Raw genomic sequence first — 19071 nt, 5'->3', positions numbered from 1 at the left:
CTTTATATTTTTGATTGCCATTAGGAGTTGGTATCTCTTAAGTTTCTAGTTGGAATCGCTGCTCTTGGTTTTTGTTAAGTTGATCTCATATCCAGAACTGCTCACTAGCTTTCTGCATGATTTCCCCCGGGGGGGCCCCCTCTTGGTATCAAGCCACCAGAAAGGCTAAGTTCATCCGAAAACTGCCTACAAGCATGGTATCAGATCAAAGAAACTGCTAGAAAAGCCCCACGAATACCCCCAAACCACAGAGCACATTCTTGCCCCGATTCAACACCTTTCCTTCCAGCTGCAAAGTGCTGATCATACCCCTGCATATTCTGTCTGTGTTGATGGCTCCCTCTTTGCACAGAAACACTTTTTTTAAAGATATGTTAGGACCAGATACTGAGCGACCATGAAAGTTGCCACACCTACAGGCTCGAGCTATTCCGCCTCCTCCCACGTGTGGATGTAGAATCCACAGGCTGGCCCACAGGCTTCGTGCAGTCAGCACTTAGCAGCGAGTCAGCGAGTCCATCACTCACTCACCCAGGAATGTCAGGTTAAGGTGGCAAAGGCCCCCTGGAGGAGAAGCCTGTCAGCCTGAATCACCCCTTTCCCTGAGCGGTACATTTTAAAAACTTTGATATGGAAAATTGACATCTAGAACTCTCCTCAATCTATAGACGGTAACTTACCACCAGCTCACTAATGAAACAGGTAGGATTGGCTGGCCATGCTGAATTCTGTATTTCTTTCAAGGAAAATCAGCTTGACCAAATCCAAGGTGGGAGCTCTCAGGGAGATAGCACTGCCCTTCCCAGTTAGTCACGCGATGCGCTGTTTGTCCTTTGAAAGACGCGCGTGGCTTCCATGTCACCCCAGGGCTGCAGAGCAGCCCCCCAGGACACAGCCCACACCTTCTGCTGGCGGCCTGTGCACCTCAGCCCCACTTCCCACCAATTTTCAGGGGGCCTAAGGCCGGACGGTGCAAAGTGGGCCGTTCTGAAGCCGTTGCACACTGGTTTAACTAGTACCTAAGAATCCTTTGTTCTCTGTGTTCAACAGTAGTCATCCCAACAGGCTTTCTGGCTCCAGCTGAGGCCCAAACAAACACATCTAGAATATTTTAAATGGCTTTATTAAAGGCTATTAATATAAAATACAACCAAGTTACAAGTAGTCAGTAAGAATTTTCATTTTTGAAAATGTGTATCAAATAAAGGGAGGCTGCTCTGATATCCACGTGGGGTGGGGGCTGTAACCCCCACTGTTCCCAAAGTGGGCAGCGCTCCCAGACCTACAGGGTGGCGGACGAACCCCCAGGTGAAAGAACTGAGAGTGGGTTCTGACTTCTTGGGAGAGATTTTGCAAAATACAGTCACACAAAGCAAGACACTGAATCCTTGGGCTGACTCCCAGGTGTAGGGGGCAGGGGCGGGCGGAAATCCAAAACCCTATACAGGCTTGAGCTGAAAAGTGTGCATTTTTAAAATAACAAATAGAAACTCCTGGTTTTAGAAGCGCCATATTGATACATGGGGGAAAAGGTGGGAGACGTAAGAGCTCAACTTTCCCTCATCTGGACACACTGAACACCGATTCCCAGGGGACGGGAAGGAACCACCCTTGTACAGACTGCAGGGTTAAGAGGAGCTGAAGGTCAGACAGGAGGGGCCCACGAGCCAGTGTCCTCCAGGCCTTCGCTTTTCCCTCGCACAGTTCTTTACTTCCAAAAGCAGAGCAAAGCAGCTCGGCTTTAGGACTGCCTCCAGGGTTTCCCGGGAGGATTTGAAGGGGATATTGGGCTCTGTGGGAAATTAGAATCGTCTTCCGGAACAGACAGGTTGCTGTGGGCTAATCGTCCCAGGCTGTGGATCTCTCCTCCCTGCGACCAGCACCAAGGAATACAGACTCACACCGGCAACTCTCCTTGTTTTCAAGGGACCCAGGTTCATGCATGGGTTCCAAGGCAGCTCAGGCTCAAGGCTGCCGTGAGGGCCTGGCCTGCTGCCACACTGGTGGGGGGGTGCTCTCGGCTCTTTTTCCCTCAGCACCATGCTAGAAATCTGTTTCCTTTTTATGTTTCAACTGTACTTAAATGCTACAGAAACAACCTGTATTTGCCATGATACGGTCACCAAACCAGGAAGGTCAAATCCAAGACCCGAAGGGGCCAAATGAGGTTTAGGGACATTAAGCAATTGGCAGAAACCAAACGAAACATTGGCTAAGCCACAGCTTTGGCAGAAACTTTCCTGGAAAAAAAGCTGCCATGTGCTTTACCTTGGAGCCAGATAAAATATTCTGGAAATCATTTCAGAAGGTCTTGTGAAACAGCAAGGCATCTAAAACAGACACATTCTGCTACTGAGACCAGGCGCTCGCCGGCAGGACTCGCTGGGATTAAGGCTTCAGGTGAGAACACAGTGAGAAGTGACATGCAGATCATGTTTGGACATGTCCTGCAGCTCAGGGGCCACTGGTCAGGGCACAGGCTTCCCAGGTTGAGGCCCACATGCCCCCCACCCCGTGTGGGGCATGGGCCACCATGTTCCCTTGGCCTGGGAGTCACCCCACCAGAGCAGCCATAGGCAGTCCCACTCAAGGAGCTGCCATTGCTATGACCACAAAGGTCTCCAGGGGGCGCTGCTGGTTCCCTGCAGAAACTGGACTCCTGTACTTCTGTTGGGGGTCAGGGTTGGGGCAGGGTCCACGGTGACAGAGCTTGACCAGTCCTTGGGATGAAGGAATTTGGCTGCCCCTGCCAGTCTCACACTGGAAGGTCTAACACAACTAATCAGAAGAGCCCTTTCCTCCAGCAACACCTGCCATCAACCCTTCCTGCTGCAGATGCCCAGGACAGGGGACGCCCACAGGCCACAAAAGTAGAGAACTCCAAGAAAAGTGGTAGCCCTACAACCACTAAATCTAGATACAAAGTAATGAAACGTTAATACAAAACTTCAAAACATGCAACTCTTAAACAATGATGAATAGTTTGAGTAAGTAACAGGGCAGCTTAAAGACGCCCTCCACCGTGTGCCAAGTCTGTTTCCTGGAAACGACGCGAGGGTGGAGGGTGGAGGGTGGCACTCGATGCAGGACATGTGACTTCAGCAAGGAGCGCCCTGGGCAGCTGGGAGCATGGGGGTGGGGGCTGTGCAAGTCATTCCATGGTCACAGCCAGCATGCTGACGTCACCGCTGCTGACACGACCCACGACCGCCCACCCAAGGTAACCACACACACTCACAACAGGAAGGGGACGAAAGTGGAGATGGGAATCACGATTTTTGTGACATGGCTGAGAAAACCCTTCCTCTGAGGAGGGGGAAAACTGGGTGCAGCTGGAACAGAAGTTTTATTTGTAAGATTTACTGAATTCCTGTCTTTAAAAAAAAAATCCAAGTGTAAAATCCAAACCACTGAAAATAGCATATATATCTGGTCTTACCAAAAAGGGAAAAAACTGGAAATCTGGACAAGGCGATATTTACGAGTTTTCAAAAGATTAAGAAAAGTGCACAGAAACTGGAAAAGACCCAGGGGAATGCTGCCCGTTGTATCCTCCTCCATCACACCACTTAGGAAAACATATTGGGGTTCTTGGTTTTTTGTGGGGTTTTTTTGGTTAACACATTTTACCAGTTGTCCAGAAAATCAAACCCCGTCTTCAAGATGACATTACTTGAGCCAACCTGCAGAAGAGACAAAAACACCAAAGGTATGAAGGGTTTTAGTCACGCATAATCTAAAAACGGCATCTCATTTAAAATGACCCAAATGAAATAGCCTGTTTCTATCTCAGAGGGCCCCGACCTCAATTTGCCTCCGTGCTTGAAACCAGACAATTAAATACAATTCAATGCAAGCTCCACTCTTGCATTGGAGAACATTCCCTTCTCCATCCTGACATGCCTGCGAGCAGCTTCCAGACCTACCTACAGAGAAAAGGAGAAAAATGTATCTTTTCTCTTTCTGATGACAGGCATGTTTAAAGTTAAGTCGTCGTAAGATGTTTAAAGTTAAGTCGTCGTAAGATATTCGTCATGGAATCAGACAACATACTACAAATATAGTCTTCATAATGTAACACAGACACACACACACACAAACCTGCAAAGCTGAGGGAATAAAAAGTATGGGGAAAGGATGTAAAGCTTACTTCTTCATGTTCTGTGGAAGGTTCTGGAGTGATTTTTCCTAGCCCAGGGTCATTCTTCAGATCAAGGATCACCCACTTAAGTGATGTGGGACTGACACAAAGGGCCCCTGTGAGCTGGCACTGTCTCCAGCTGCTGTGGCGTTCAGACCCATTCCCACAGGCTCTCGCCAGCCACCTGTGATGTGAGATGGTCCTTTCCTCCAGGGCAGCACAAGCAGGGGCCAAGCTGCGGCCTTCCTGGGCACTTGTCCCCCACACAGCGGGCACATAGGAAGTGCTTACGTGGTGGCAATGGCCTAGGCAGCCTCCCTTGGAAGCTTGTTTCAGGCCCAGTTTTGCTGCATCCGAGACTACGGCAGAATGAGCCAAACCTGACAGAACCAAGGAGTCCAGGCAAGCTGTTCTGGGGTTGCCCACCAGTTTCTTACATGTGGTGACATTTCACTGTGTGCTTTGCACTCAGAAAGCTGTTCCTCCAGAGGATTTCATGCGTTTTTTTCCTGACTCTGCTCCCCACACTTTCCTGCGCCTCTTACAATTACGACACTCGTATATTCTACGTAAGTGCTTCCTTCAGAGGAGGACCCAACTGCAGAGGATCAGAGGAAGATGACTAGTTGGGGAGACCAGCCCGGTACATCTGTGAGGAGGAGCCCGGGGCAGGGGGGTTAGAGACCCAAAGAGCAGAGAAAGGCAGGGAGCAGGAGGCAGGAAAGGGAGGGCCAGACGCGGCGGCTGGAGATGGAGGTTAAGCCTGGAGGAGGAGAATGGCTGGGGAACGGAGATGGCCGATCTCAGTGGGCAGACAGAGCGGCCACCACAGGGCCCCCTTCTTCAGGGGAACAGCTGGAACCCATTCAAGGAAACACCCAGAGGATGACCACAGCCCAACAACAAAACTGCACCGATTACACCTGGTCAAGGGGGTTGGATAGACATTTCTTCAAAGAAGACACACAAATGGCCAATAAGTGACATGAAAACATGCTCAACATCCTAGCCGTTAGAGGCATGTCAATCAAATCCACAATGAGATGGGTACCGTTAGGATGGTTACTGCCGTGGTTCCCCGAAAATAAGACCTAGTCGGACCATCAGCTCCAATGCGGCTTTTGGAGCAAAGATTAATGTAAGACCCGGTCTTATCATATCGTATCATATCAAATCATATCATATCATATCATATCATATTGTACCTGGTCTTATACAGTAAATATTATATTATAGTAAAATAAGACTGGGTCTTATATTAATTTTTGCTCCAAAAGACGCATTAGAGCTGATTGTCTGGTTAGGTCTTATTTTTGGGGAAACACGGTATCAAAAAAGAAAAAGAAAAACAAGTGTTGGTGAGAATGTGGAGAAACTAGACTTCTTGTGCACTGCAGGTGGGAATGTCAAATGGTGTAGTCACTATGGAGAACAGTATGGCTGTTCCTCAGAGTTAGACACAGAATTACCATAGGACCCAGCAGTTCCACGTCTGGGCACACTTCCCAAAGGAGTGAAAGCTGGGACTCGAACAGATATCTGCACCGACGTTCACAGTGGCATTATTCACAACAGCCTAGAGGTGGAAACAACCCTGCCCATTGATGGATGATGGATAAACAAAATGTGGTCCATCCACACAATGGAATATTACCCTTAAAAAGGAAGGACATTCTGACAGAGTCTACCCCATGGACGAACCTTGCGGACATTATGCTGAGTGAAACAAGCCAGTCATAGAAGGACAAACACTGCATGACTCCACTCATAAGGTTCCAGGGGAATCACATTCGTAGCAGAGGTAGAAGGTGGCTGCCCGCGGCTGGGGGAGGGAATGGGGAGTTGTTGTTTAATGGGGACAGAGTTTCAGTTTTTCAAGATAAGAGTTCTGTGGATGGATGGTGGGGATGGTTACACAACAATAAAATGTATCTAATGCCACAGAACTGTATACTTAATATGGTACTTTTTTTTCAATTGGAGAATATTGAGGAACAGTGTTTCTCCAGGACCCATCAGCTCCAAGTCAAGTCACCGTCCTTCAGTCTAGTTGTGGAGGGCGCAGCTCAGCTCCAAGTCCAGCTGTCGTTTTCAATTTTAGTTTTAGGGGTCACAGCCCACCATCCCATGTGGGAATTGAGCCAGCAACCTTGTTGAGAGCTAGCACTCTAACCCACTGAGCCATCGGGCCACCCCTGGGTACATTTTATGTTATGTATATTTAATCATAATTTTTTTAAAAATGTAAATATGTTGGAAAAAAAGAAACAAAAACAAAAACAGGAGATGCTAACGTGGAGCCAAGCAGCGGGGTGCAGAGGTGGGGCAGGCAGGGGTGGATGGCTCGCCAGTGTGCCTGCCGCCTTACCCACAGGTTCCAAAATCCACGCCCAATCCTGAAGAACGGGGCACTGGCTCTCTGGGCAGGGCCTGAAGTAAAGGGCGAATGTAGACGCGAGCTGTGACAGTCCACAGGCTCACGGGCCCTGGAGGCTCTGTTCAAAGTAGTGGGGCTTGCAGGCTGCATGAGTGCTGGCATGTCTGTTTAAAAGTGAGGCTTGCTCATCACAGCTAGGCCCATCTCAGGCTCCTGGGGGTCCTGGGGATACCTCATTTCCTCCCGCTGGCTGTCCTCATCTGTCATCTGTAAGCAGGCGGCCCCCCCCCTCCCTGGGACTCCCTAGAAGACACGAATGCCAGGAAGCACTGATGTTCCAGGATGCGCTGTCCCTCTGCACAACGGACAGCACATGGCCTCACCCCAGTGTTGTGAGCAGGCCAGGATTTCCCCCAGAAATGGTTCTCAGATGAGCCATTATATCCAAAGTATTGCTTTGTTCATCATAAATCTCAAAACCAAGGTCTCCCTCTGAAATATGACTTTTTTTTTTGGTTTTCTGCAATCCTCCAATGCTAGTTCCACCTAAAGTCATAACCAAACATTTTGTTTTCTCTTTGCTATCTCAATTTCCTAAGCATGCAGACCAACTGGTAAAGACGATGGTTTCTGCTCCCACAAGACGTGGGAAAGCCCTCGGAAGCCACTCCCGCTCACTGTTCTCTTGCATGGTCCCTCTGTCACGACACCCCCTCACCCAGGGGACCTCTCCCACCTTTCTGCTGCTTCTCCTGCACCTCCCAGGAAGAACCCTTTCTTTAGGGTTCCTCGCTGGACACCAGACCCTGTGCTGCTTGGAAATGAGTGGCCCCGAGGGTCACTCCGTGGTCTCTGAGGACACGCACGGCACCCCTGGTGGTGCGTGCAGGTCCGCCTGCCTCCTCCGCATCCCCTTCAGGACACATGCCGTCCTTCCTAAGGCCCCAGCCCAAGGCCCACAGGTCCCTTGGTCAACCAGGCAGCCACACCCTCCACACTGACCACCTTCTCCTCACACGTTCCCTATTTACTGCCCCCCACGATCCCTCCAACCTGCCCTCACACCCGTGGGGAAGGCAGTGAGCATCTGGGACAGAACCACGAGACAGACAGACAAGTCACGGCCCAAAGACAGACGCACAGGCTTGTCTCCTTGCATATCTGTCAGTCACTGAGCTGGGTAACCCAGCAGTCCTCTGAGGAGTAGGCAGGGGAAAGGAGGGTGGGGAAGAAAGCGGGGTGCCTGCAGCCCTCCTGAGGGAGGCCTCCCAGGCCACTCCTGGAGGAAGGGGCTGCGTACCCACCTCTGCAGGCACGGGTTCCGAGAACAGAAAATCCTCCGTGTTCTCCGCATCCCCCGGGACAGCCCCGGGAGAGGGCAGCTTGCGCACGGGCTCGGAGCAGGTGGCTTCTCCCAGCATGCTGCTGTAGGCCGGGACCAGTGGGGGACCCTCGCGCTCGGCGCTGGCACCGGGAAGGACACGTGGCTCCTGGCGGAGATGGCCGGGCCTCTCCTCCTTGGCCTCTGTGTCCCTGGGGGTGGGGTCCTGCCTATAGCAGACCGGCAAGACCTTTTCGCCTTTCTCCATGGACTTGATCTGGCTAGGGGTCAGAGACTGGAACTCAGCCTGGGGCCCCTCCCCACGGGACCGCTCTGCATTGATCTTCCAGAAGGACGCTTCCTCTTCCTTCCGGCCAGCACCCAGAGCATCCAGGCTGGAGGGCTTGCTGCCCTGGGAAGGCCGGAGGGGCTGCGAGCCCTGAGAAGCTTTGGACGGTTGCCTCGGCTCGCTGGTGGAGCCACTGCTGGGCTCCTGGATGGATAAGGAAGAGACGCTGAACTCCATCTGACTCTAGAGCCGGACAGGGAGGAGAAAAAAGAAAGCAACCCTTAGAACCAATCGAACAGCTGTGCCAGCTCTCACCCCACCACCAGCAGCAGCAACGCTGGCTGTTGTCCATTTGCTGGAACTTTCTTTTTTTTCTTTTAAATGTGAAGATCTAATTGGCTTTATTAAGCCGTTCATGAGCTGGGCAGCATCCTGTGTAGCAACTAAGAAGGGTGCTCCCTGGAACCTTCTGTCATACAGGTGATTCCTTTCAGGACTGCCAGCCCACACCTGAAGCACAGCGGAAGCTCTGATTCCAAGACCCTGTCAGCGTCCACACTATAAACAGCTCAGAGACTCCTGAATCTCAGCTAAGCACCCACCAGTCTCCTCAGGATTGGTTCTAGAGCCTTCCTGACGGGGACCTGCAGGGCAGGTGCCTGCCCTCCGGGGAGGGTGCCGAGGGAGGGTGCACACCTGCCAGAACACAGCACTGCAGAGGGTCCACACCCAGCCCCAACCCCGCCTCTTTCCTCCCACCTACAGCAGCAAACAAGGGCGGGGAAAAAACCAACCAGGCCAGACCCTGCCTTCCTGGATTAAACCAGGAAAGTCAAAGGTGGGCCTGAGTGCAGCTGCAGAGACCCGAGCCCTCTTCCCACGCGACCCCCTCTACCCACCCAACCCCCCACCTTCACACCTGCTATGGACTAAACTGTGCCCCCCAAATTCAAATGCTGAAGCCCAAACTCCCAAAGCAATGGTGTTAGGAGGTGGGGCCTTTGGGAGGGGATTAGATTTAGAAGAGGTCATGAGGGTGGGGCCCCCATGATGGGATTAGCACCCCTGTAAGAGACTTGAGACATGATCTTTCTCCCCACCCGACAAGGACACAGCAAGAAGGTAGCAGTCTGCAAACCCGGAAGAGGGCTCTAGGCTGGCACCCTGATCTCGCCTTCCAGTCTCCAGAACCCCCTTCTCCCCCTCGTCTGCAGGATTTGTTACAGCTGCCGAGTTTTCTCCCTGGAGACGCTCTGCTCGGCACTGCTCCATGCGCTCACCCCAGTTCTGGTCCTGTAAGCCAGGACACGGCTGCCCGCCTGAGGCCAGATGCCCGAGGGCAGGCAGGACCCCCGCACAGCCCACACCCCGGGTCCAAGAGCCCCAGGAACGCTTTCCATGACCCAGCGCTGCTACACACAGCGATCTCTGAAGATGAGTGCTGAGCTGTTCTGACCAAGAAACCCTTAGATGGACTCAGCACACACTGCAGGATGGCTGCGCCCCGCCCTGCAGGACAAGGCCTGCCACCTCCGCCACCCTGCACACCCTGACAGCGCCTCTTCAAGGCACTTCCTCAGCCTCACATCCCCCCGTTTGTTTTAAACGAAAGTAGTTGAACTACAATATAGAAAGCTTGGGAATTGGAAAAAAAAAGAAAGTCATTGTCACGCAGGGCGGCCTGCAGGGTCTCAGCTCCCACTCCCCACATAAGAACGCAGGACATGGTGAGGCCAAAAAGGAACACCCACGGAGCCATAGGTAGGGGAGTCATACCACTATACTCTCACTGGCGGCTGGGTTGGAGACACAGGAACCAGGAGCCACACAATTCTCACCCCTCACTGTGCTGCTTGCAGACTCAGCCACCATCTTCTTGCTAGCTCCCCCTTTTTTGCTAGCCTAGCCACGGCAGTTATATTAGTGCCCAATGGCTCACTGGTTACAGCTGACGGCCAACTAGACACAGCTGATGGCCATTTGATCACAGTCGATGGCCATTTACTACCTGAGCCAGCACCTTTCTATGTGAGGCCGAGAGCCTGGAAACTGCTTTTTGGGGCTCTGTCCCCACAGTCATTGATAACCCTCTTCCCATAATCTGCATTTTGTATTTTATGTAATCTTTTTCATATACACACTTGGTGAGGTTGGTTTTCTTAACGTATACAATTTTGGGTGTTGTTTTCTCCCTTAATCATAAGCATCACACACAGTATTACACAGTCTTTATAACCATTATTTTTAATAGGTGTAAAATATGAGGTGTGATCAAAAACTACAGTGAATGTTTAAATTAATAAATTATTACAGTAAAAGACACATTGCCATTAATCCCCCTCAAAATACTCCCCCTTGCTTCGAACACACTTATCCCATCATTCTTGCCACTTTCTGAAGCAGTTCTGGAAGTCCTCTTTCTTCAGTGTCTTTAGTTGTGCTGTCATGGCTGCCTTGATGTCTTGCATCATTTTGACTTTGGGGAAGAGCTAGAAGTCGCATGGTGCCAGATCCAGTGAATAGAGTGGATGAGGACACACTGTAATGTTTTTATTTGACAGAAATTTCCGTACCAGAAGCGATATGTGACAGAGCCTTTCCATTGTGATTTTAAAATATGATGAATGCTGCTGCCGATGTCATCCAACAGAAAGGCAGCGACCTTCAATACCAGAAGCAGTGTGTCGAACCTTAGTAACAGTGTATGACAAGCTTCAACTTATTCAGTGCAGTTGGGTGTGAGCTACGGTTGAGAGGTGTGTTTTAAAGTGTGCCATAAATCATCCTCCATTGTGACAATGCTCTGTGTCACACATCGCTTCTGGTATATGGCAATTTCTGTCAAATAAAAACATTATGGTGTGTCCTCATCCACTTTTTTCATTTTTTTCTTTTTTTGGAGGGTGCAGCTCATAGTGGCCCATGTGGGGATCGAACTGGCAATGTTGGTGTTATTAGCACCACGCTCTAACCAACTGAGCTAACAGGCCACCTCTGTCCTCATTCACCTTATTCACTGGATCTGGTACCATGCAACTTCTGGCTCTTCCCCAAAGTCAAAATGATTCAGGACATCGAGGCAGCCATGACAGCACAACTAAAGACGCTCACGAAAGAGGACTTCCAGAGCTGCTTCAGAAAGTGGCAGAAACGATGGGATAAGTGTGTGTGATGCGAGGGGGAGTATTTTGAGGGGGGTTAATGGCAATGTGTCTTTGACTGCAGTAATTTTGTTTTTATGTAAACATTCACCGTATTATTTGATCACACCTCATGCCTCACTGAGGAGCTGTCCTGCCACCCACTGAACCACTTTCTTACCAATTTGCTATTTCTAATCTCTGTTATTGTAATTAAAGTCATCTCAAACATCTTTGTGCACACAGCTCTGCCCCATTTGGAGTTAATTTCTTCAGGTAGACTTCCAGAAGTAAAACATCAAAACACAAAGGGGCCTTTTCTTTAATGGTTCTAGATGCACACATATTCCCTACCGTACTTGCTTTCCTGGAGTCACCCCAATCCCTAACGCCATCAGTTTTCCACCAGAGCAGCATTATCAGTCCCGGCTCCCATGTCATCACTGAGTAAAATCATTTAAAACTGCTTGTGTTAACTTAAATATGACACATGGTTCTTTATTACTTTAATGTATATTCCTTCACTTAGTAATGGTTGATTCAGGTCTTTCCGTTTTTACAAAAGCCCTCGCCTGGGTGGGCACAGACATGTTTGTTAGGACAAGGGTGCAAACATTGCTTTTCCTGTAGGAAGTGCAGGACCTGAACCCAGACAGCTACAATGTTCTCAGTCTGAGACTTCCAGAAGCCCGGATTCTGGTGGCCAGACGCCTCCCCCCCAGGGCCAATAAGATGACAGGGCCACGAAGAACAAACATTCATATGGCAAGCACTGGCTGCCTCAAAGCTCAATGTTATAAGAAAGAAAACCCAAGAAAAAGCCATCAACGCTATGGCTGTGCCAGGTGCTGTGGTTCAGGACAAATGCAAACTACCAGAAGCATCCAGTGCAGCGGGCACTTTTTGTTGTTGGTTTTGCTGTTTTTAAAAACTTTTCTTTCTACAAATGAAAAAACGGAGGTTTGGAACAAGTGAGTAAATCGTTTGACCTCAACCAGGATTGAGTGAGCCCAAGGCCTGAGGCTGAGCTGGGGGCCACAGCACACAGGAAACGCAGGGCCACCAGGGGCAACGTCCACATGAGCAGCACAGAGCCTCGTACGTAGCAGGATTCCTGCATGTCAAGGACCTAATTTGACTTTTAAAGGATTATTTCTTAGTGAACCATTGCCTATACTCTGGCTATCTCCAGATTCCACAACAGAATGGAACAGCTACTGTGGGCACAGAGGGGATGGTTTCTTTAAATAAGCAAATTGCTAAAAATAGCTCGAAGTGTGGACCAAGACTCAGAGAACAGAATTGACTTTGACCTGGAAATTGCATGTGAGGAAGGCACTTAGGAGTGAGTGCTTCGTCAAGCCCCAAGCTTTTTTAGGATCAGCAATTTCTCCCGTGGGGAATCTCTGCTTAGAAGCCTCTGGAAGGCGAGGCTGAACATGGAGGGCAGCAAGGGGCTGAGCCAGGGAAGCTGCAGAGACGGCGGCCAGAGTGGTTGCAGGACTGTGGTGGGCGCTGTTGAAAGGGCACTTAGCTGCCTGTGACAGCCTCAAACAGGACAGAGGCTGTTCCCATGGCTCCTTCCGCAACCGGAGGCATGTGACAGCTCCTCAGGGGAGGGTGTCACCTGGTTAGAAGAAGTAGGTACCTGGTTTGGGGGGCTTTGGTGTGAAAATGGGGAAAACAAGAACTTACAGAAGAAAAAAAAGTCCCAGCATATCTGCCCCTAAGTCTTATTCCCTTGGCATATGTTGTTTCTCATTTTGCAAATAAAATAAGACGACAGTCGCCTTGATCAGCTGTGCTGGTGCCAGGTCTCCTCCCCATTGCTCACCCCAGAGGAAAAGGGTTTGTTATTTGTACTTAACACACACACCTGTGGGGAAAGGGCCGGGAGGAAGGGAGAGGGGCAGCCGAGGATCTTTTCTCCTGTCGGGACCTCGTCTCGCTCACTCCAAACACTGCAGCCCCCAGGGATCTCGTGATGTAAAGGTGCCTGAGTATATGGACCAGGGCAGAATCAAAAGTGGCTCCAAACTCACTGCAATGAGGGGCAGTCATACCTGCGGGTCATCTGGAAGGGGCCCCTGTCACTTGGGCTCCCTTGGCCATTTCACTTCCCTGACCCGACCCCACGGGGCTAGCTTCCCTGCGGCCACGTGCCCTCTCACCCTGGGCGGCCTTTGCTCGCTGAACTGTCTCCCTAGAGAAGCCCCAGCTCATCCCTGGGCCCCCTTGATGCCCAACCAAGGCGCTTTCATATGTGGCCACTCCTGTCCCCTGCCTCCCCTCAAACCTGCTCCTCAGTAACCACAAAACCACCCACTTGCCAGCCTGCACTTGAGTTTTTTCCTTTTCTAGTACAAATGGAATGATCACCACTGGTACGTGCTGGGCTGTTGTGAAGGTTACCTGTGCAGGTGCCCTCAGGGTTTGAGAACAGTGCCCGGCACACAGGAAGTGCTCAGTGAACAAGCTAATCTGCTCTCCTGGTTGTGTGGTCTGAGGTCAGCTAAGCTCCACGTCCATGATCACGGTCGTGAGGGCTCCCCGCTGGACGTAGGCTCCCTCACACCTTCCCCTGGTCACCAGGGCGTGGCATTTGGTGACTGTTCCCATAGCCGGGACAGGCAGGCGTCGCCCATGCAAGAACAGCGGAGCTGGGGTAAATGCACCCTGCGTCTCCTTCCGTGCGTACCCAGTGTGGGCCGAGAGTCTGAGCTGTGAATCTCCTCATAGGTACTATGCTCAGTCCACTGTCCTGTCCTGGGGACTCTCCCAGAGGGACTGTGACCTACTCACCTTCTCCCAGGCCTCTGAAGGTCATGCCATGCTGCAGGTTCTGGGAGACGGCCCTCTGACACTGGGATACATCAGCGAACAGGAGGGGGACAACCCAGCCTCATGGAAGTGACAGGGTATCAGAGGGACCCCACTGGACCCCGCGATGAGTGCAGGAAAGTGGAAAGACAAAGTTCTAGGTGGAATTTTCTTATTTCTGGAGGAAATGTCTTTTCCAGGTGTGGAGGGAGAAAGAGCTCTTGGGAAAGGAGGCGCCGCCAGCCCCGTCGCACAGCGCAGGGCCACAGCCCAGAGGAAGGACGCTGCATGTGCAGAGCAGCTGATGGTCAGTGCACTGAGGCCATGTCAGCATGGGGGCTCAGCTTGGTGGCCTTAGATCACCGAGACTGGCGATGGGGAGTAAACAGGAAGCCCCTCCAGCCCAGCGATGCTGACTGCCCCACCTCAGTGTCCCAAGCGCCAGCTGAAATCCCGGCGGGGTGTGCCGGGAGAAGTCGGCCAGCCCATGTGGGGAACTGGGTCTCAGCTGGCCACGTCCTTTCTAAAATCAGAAAGACCACAACTGAGCCCAGTATCTATTTTTACGTCCCACTCACTGGAGAGGAATGTGTAAAATTTCAGTAAAGGGGTAGTACCCGCAGCCAAAACTAACTGTTTGGCTTGGCAGCCTCAGCAGATCTAAACTGTTGAACAAAGGCTGCAGAAACATTGTCAGAAGACACAGTGGCTTACTGGCGCAAATCCTAATAAATTCACAAACCATTAAACATGTACTTTTCCCACCGTCCCCTCCAAAGAAGGGAGAGGACGAAGAAGACGGGAAAATACCAAGAACTTTTAGAATCATAAAATTAGTACAAGTGACAGACACCCTGACAGGGAAAAGGCAGTGACTGGCCACTGGAGACTAGGGGTGTGGGACCCTCTGGGCAGGCGGCGGGGGCGGGAGTGGGGTGTCTGGAAGACACTCACCCGCCCCGAATCCTGAGGCGCCCCGCCCAACAAGGACCATATTTTTACCAGGGAGCTCAGGGGCCTACAGAGCTGGGCAGACAAGTGTGCTAATCCCACCATTGTCCCCAGGCCCATCTGGGGGGCCCCACGGCAATGTGAGCCCCAAGAAAACCCAACAGAGACCCAACAAGTGGTGGGTATGAAGGAGCCCCACCCAGATCCTGGGCTCATGAGGTTTGGGGACAAGTAACAGTCTGCCCTCCAGCACCTCGTCATCGCACGGGACAAGACATACCAACAACACAAATGTGTTTCTACCTATCCCATCACTTCCCAAAGGAACACAGTACAGGTACAGTGCCCTACGCTGCCACGCGGAGGCTGTGCACGGTCCTGGTCTCCACATCTGCTCAACATCCCTCACTTTATGCCTCAGCTTCCTCACCTGTGAAATGGGTTGTTGTGAGGATTAAACAAGGAAATGGCAGGAAGGTGCTCGGGGGGAGGGTTGCACAGAGGGCACATGGCGAGCTGCTCAGCTGCGGCGTGGTGGGTTTCATAGAAACTGGACGGGCACTGGTCGGGGGGGCAGGGCAGACCTTCACAGATGGTTGGGGTTGAGTTCGGGCACTGAACTAAGAAAGAGGATGGTCGCCGAGGAAGGAGAAAACAGGACCTGTGGGGTGAAGGCAGCCCAGGGACTGCTGGACACGGTGAGGGAGACCTGACAGCTGGGTAGACTGGTGGGTCTTGTTGGGGAGGGTTGGGGGCTCCAAGCTGTTCTGGGGGGACAGTGCGACCCCATTACTGTGCTTCTCAGAACCCACTGGCAGCGAGGAGGGACAGCAAGCAGAGCTTGGAAACGAGGGGACCCTCTACTGTGTTTCCCTGAAAATAAGACCGAGCCGGACCATCAGCTCTAATGCATCTTTTGGAGCAAAAATTAATATAAGACCCGGTCTTATAGTGTATTATATAAGATCTGGTATTATATTATATTTTATATTATATTATATTATATTATATTATATTATATTATATTATATTATCCGGTCTTATACTAAGCAGGAACAGTGACACTGACTCCAGGGGTGAAAGTGCAGGTCCCTGAAGCTTCTGAGCTCACTTCTCTGCACGAGGAAGAGGCCGGAAGGCCTGCCCACTCTGGGGATGGTCTATATTGGTCATCAGAGATGTTTTGGTACCAAAGGAATCAAGGAACCGATCCCCACCCAGCCTCCGTACTGTCCCCAAATAGGCAGCTGACCTCAGGTGAAGGGCTGGGGGAGGCAGAAAGGGAAAGGCCACACAGCTTGGGGGAGGAAAACAGGGGTAGGGGTGGGGGCCCCAGTGCCAGGCCTGACCAGCCGGCCTCCACACGCGTCTCCTCGAAACTCGCAGTCCAGCCCGACTGAGAATGCCAAGAATCCGCCTTGCTCCCTGCCTCCCCTCTCTGCAGCATTCCAAGTGCTGCGTTTTTTCCTCTTGAAACATCAGTAGCATGAGAGAGGAATCCACTGTGGGGTCCCAGGGGCACCCTCCCCCCAGCACGCCTGCCAAGCTGACAGATGAGTGGGAAAGATGCTGACCACCACCACCGGCCAGGCTGCGATCGGCAGCCTCCCTGAGCCTCGCTCCCATGACGGAAGAGGAAGAGCGACAGACTGGCTGGGCTAGTGTGGGAGGAAGGCGGGGCCAGGCAGGAGGATGGGTACCAGACGGGGCAGGTTCCCAGAAGCTGTTGCTACAGAGACCACTCTGTGTCCATCCGTCAAGGGCCCTGCTGATGAGGTTGTGCTCCATGGGCCCCCAGGCGCCAGGCCCCAGCACCGTACCGTACCCTCGTACCCTCTCGGTACCTGCAGGTGGAACCACGACAGGCTGGCCTCAGGAAGGAGCCCACAGAGGTGCAGCCATTGGACAAGAAACCCCAAAGCCCCAGGATTCTCAGCTCTGCCACGCCCGCTGAGACCTGGGTGGGCTTACCCAGGCCTCCGCTGGCCTGACGCAGGGGCTGACAGTCAGAGCCGAGCAAGGGCCGGGCACTCACTCAGTCGACACTCAGGCTGCTGAGCTGAGGAGCTGGAGGCAGGCGTGACATTGTACCCCCAACGTGTGTTACGTGAGTGGGGACAACAACTGAAGGAGACTGGGAGGCTGAAGCTTTTCTCCTGCGAGAGTTTTGTCACCAAATGAAGCTATCCTTTCACAGAGCTGTCTATGCTTTGTGCGCAGACGTGTTTCCTCACCTCTGAGTCTTAAGTGTAATGCCTGACACAGAGCGGATGCACAATAAATGTCCACTGAACTTTTAAAAATCAATGGATGATGTCATAGAGACAGAGAGCAGAGGTGGGTGCCAGGGGCTGGGGGAGGGTCTGGGGCGTTAGTGCTCGGTGGGGACAGTGTCACTTTGGGAAGATGAAGAATTCTGAGATGGAGGGTGGTGACGGCTGCTGACACTCTGTACTTAATGCCGCTGAGCTGCACACTTACAGATGGTTAGGGTGGTAGCTTTTATGTTATGTGTATCTTACCACAATTAAAAGCTGAAATTTAAAAAAGTCCGTGGGTGATAGAAAAACAACGGAAAGAAATGAGCCGGCATCACGGCTGCCAGGGTACAGTGTTAGATTAAAAACAGCCACAAACTCTGCGACTCTCCGCTGAGAGCGGTGATCTGTTCCCTCACACCTGGATCAGGCTGCACTGTGCATCGACCTGACCAGCAGGACAAAGCGGAAGACGGCGGATCCTCAGGATCATGAGGAAATGCCATGGCCGCTGGCAGCCACGGTGCTGTGCGGCCATCTGCTACATTAGCATAACCGACAGAGGGGAGGAAGGTGGCAACTGGGGGACAGTGAGCAATGGCACGCAAGTCTCCAGTCCTACCCTGGGAGGTCAGGCCACCTGCCCTGGCTGAAGCCACCTCCGTCTGCAGCTCTCCAAAGAAGCTCTGACCAGGCTGTCAGGCCTAAGGCAGCGTGTGCCAAAGCCCGGGAAACAGGGGGCGGGGTGCTCCGAGCCCAGTGCTGATGCTGCCTCGTGAAGGCACAGGTGTGGGATAAGCTCCTGTGCTCTCTGGAATGCTCTCCACATGTCCTAACACTGTGATCTCGAGAGATCAAACCAAAAGGTGAGGACACAGAGCCCAATAGCTCGTGAAATAAGCTGATTTTCTCATCGAAAGGAAACGAGGACTGGAAGCGAGAACTCCGCATTTTTGCCACATGGATGAGGGCTGACATGGGTCACATCGTAAGGTGGATGTACGGAGCCTCTCAGTTCACCAGGTTCCTAGGAGGCCGTGCTGGCGTCTGTGGACAATCAGCACCAGCACAGTGCGATCCACGCTGACCTGGATTAGCTGTCCGGTTCCCGGACCTGTTCAGGCACCTGTGATCCACGCTGACCTGGATTAGCTGTCCTGTTCCCGGACCTGTTCAGGCACCTGTCCCTACCCTGTCCCAGGCAGGCACCGCCCCACCTTGGCCTGGAATGTCATCTGCACAAGTTAATAATACACGAATCACGCCATCCCACAAACAGCTGATTCGGGACCACTTCACCAGGTAAAGTTTTAAGAGCGCAGGTACTCCCCTGGGGCACATGATGGCCTTAGGCGTCAGGACATTTTCACGACGTATTTTGACTTTTCTGTGTCTTCGTTGCCGTGATCTCATCAAACAGAGGGCCCAGCTGAGGAAAATCTGTCCTTGCCTAGCTGAAGCCTGGCCCAATGTTTTATTCTAAGACGCAGGCCCCTTGCCGACCCTCACTGCTTCGCCGCTGTCTGACCAGCCGCACCCGCCTCAAAAGCCCCCCAAAAGCCCATTTCTACTGGAAAGAGCAACTGTGGGACCAGGACAAAATCCAAGAACCGAGCCCTTCTAGCGCCAGCGCCTGAAAGCCCCATTCCAGGCACAGAGTCGTCCTTTACGAAAAGAAGCTTCCACACCCAGCACCGAGTGTTCTAGAACTCAGAGAATCCTGGGCTTCTCTCTTCTTTTCCTTGGGTTAGAGACGTCTGCCTTGGTCATTTGG

At 52.0% G+C, this 19071-nt stretch overlaps 1 protein-coding gene across 2 annotated transcripts in view; it reads right to left on the bottom strand.

Annotated features, from left to right (window-relative positions):
* Positions 1–1104: 1104 nt before the first annotated feature.
* Positions 1105–19071, bottom strand: part of C27H1orf198 (chromosome 27 C1orf198 homolog) — a 30550-nt gene continuing 12583 nt past the window's right edge. For both annotated transcript variants that reach the window (XM_033099627.1, XM_033099626.1), the window contains 2 exons: positions 7823–8371; positions 1105–3683 (listed from right to left, as the gene is read on the bottom strand). In XM_033099627.1, coding sequence (XP_032955518.1) covers positions 3627–3683; positions 7823–8371 — 606 coding nt within the window. In that variant the 3' untranslated portion in view covers positions 1105–3626. The remainder of the gene's footprint in view (positions 3684–7822; positions 8372–19071) is intronic.

Source organism: Rhinolophus ferrumequinum, chromosome 27, assembly GCF_004115265.2.
Source record: "Rhinolophus ferrumequinum isolate MPI-CBG mRhiFer1 chromosome 27, mRhiFer1_v1.p, whole genome shotgun sequence".
Classification (NCBI taxonomy): domain Eukaryota; kingdom Metazoa; phylum Chordata; class Mammalia; order Chiroptera; family Rhinolophidae; genus Rhinolophus; species Rhinolophus ferrumequinum.
Note: the sequence above shows the minus strand (reverse complement) of the source record. Positions and strands in the feature narration are given on the sequence as shown.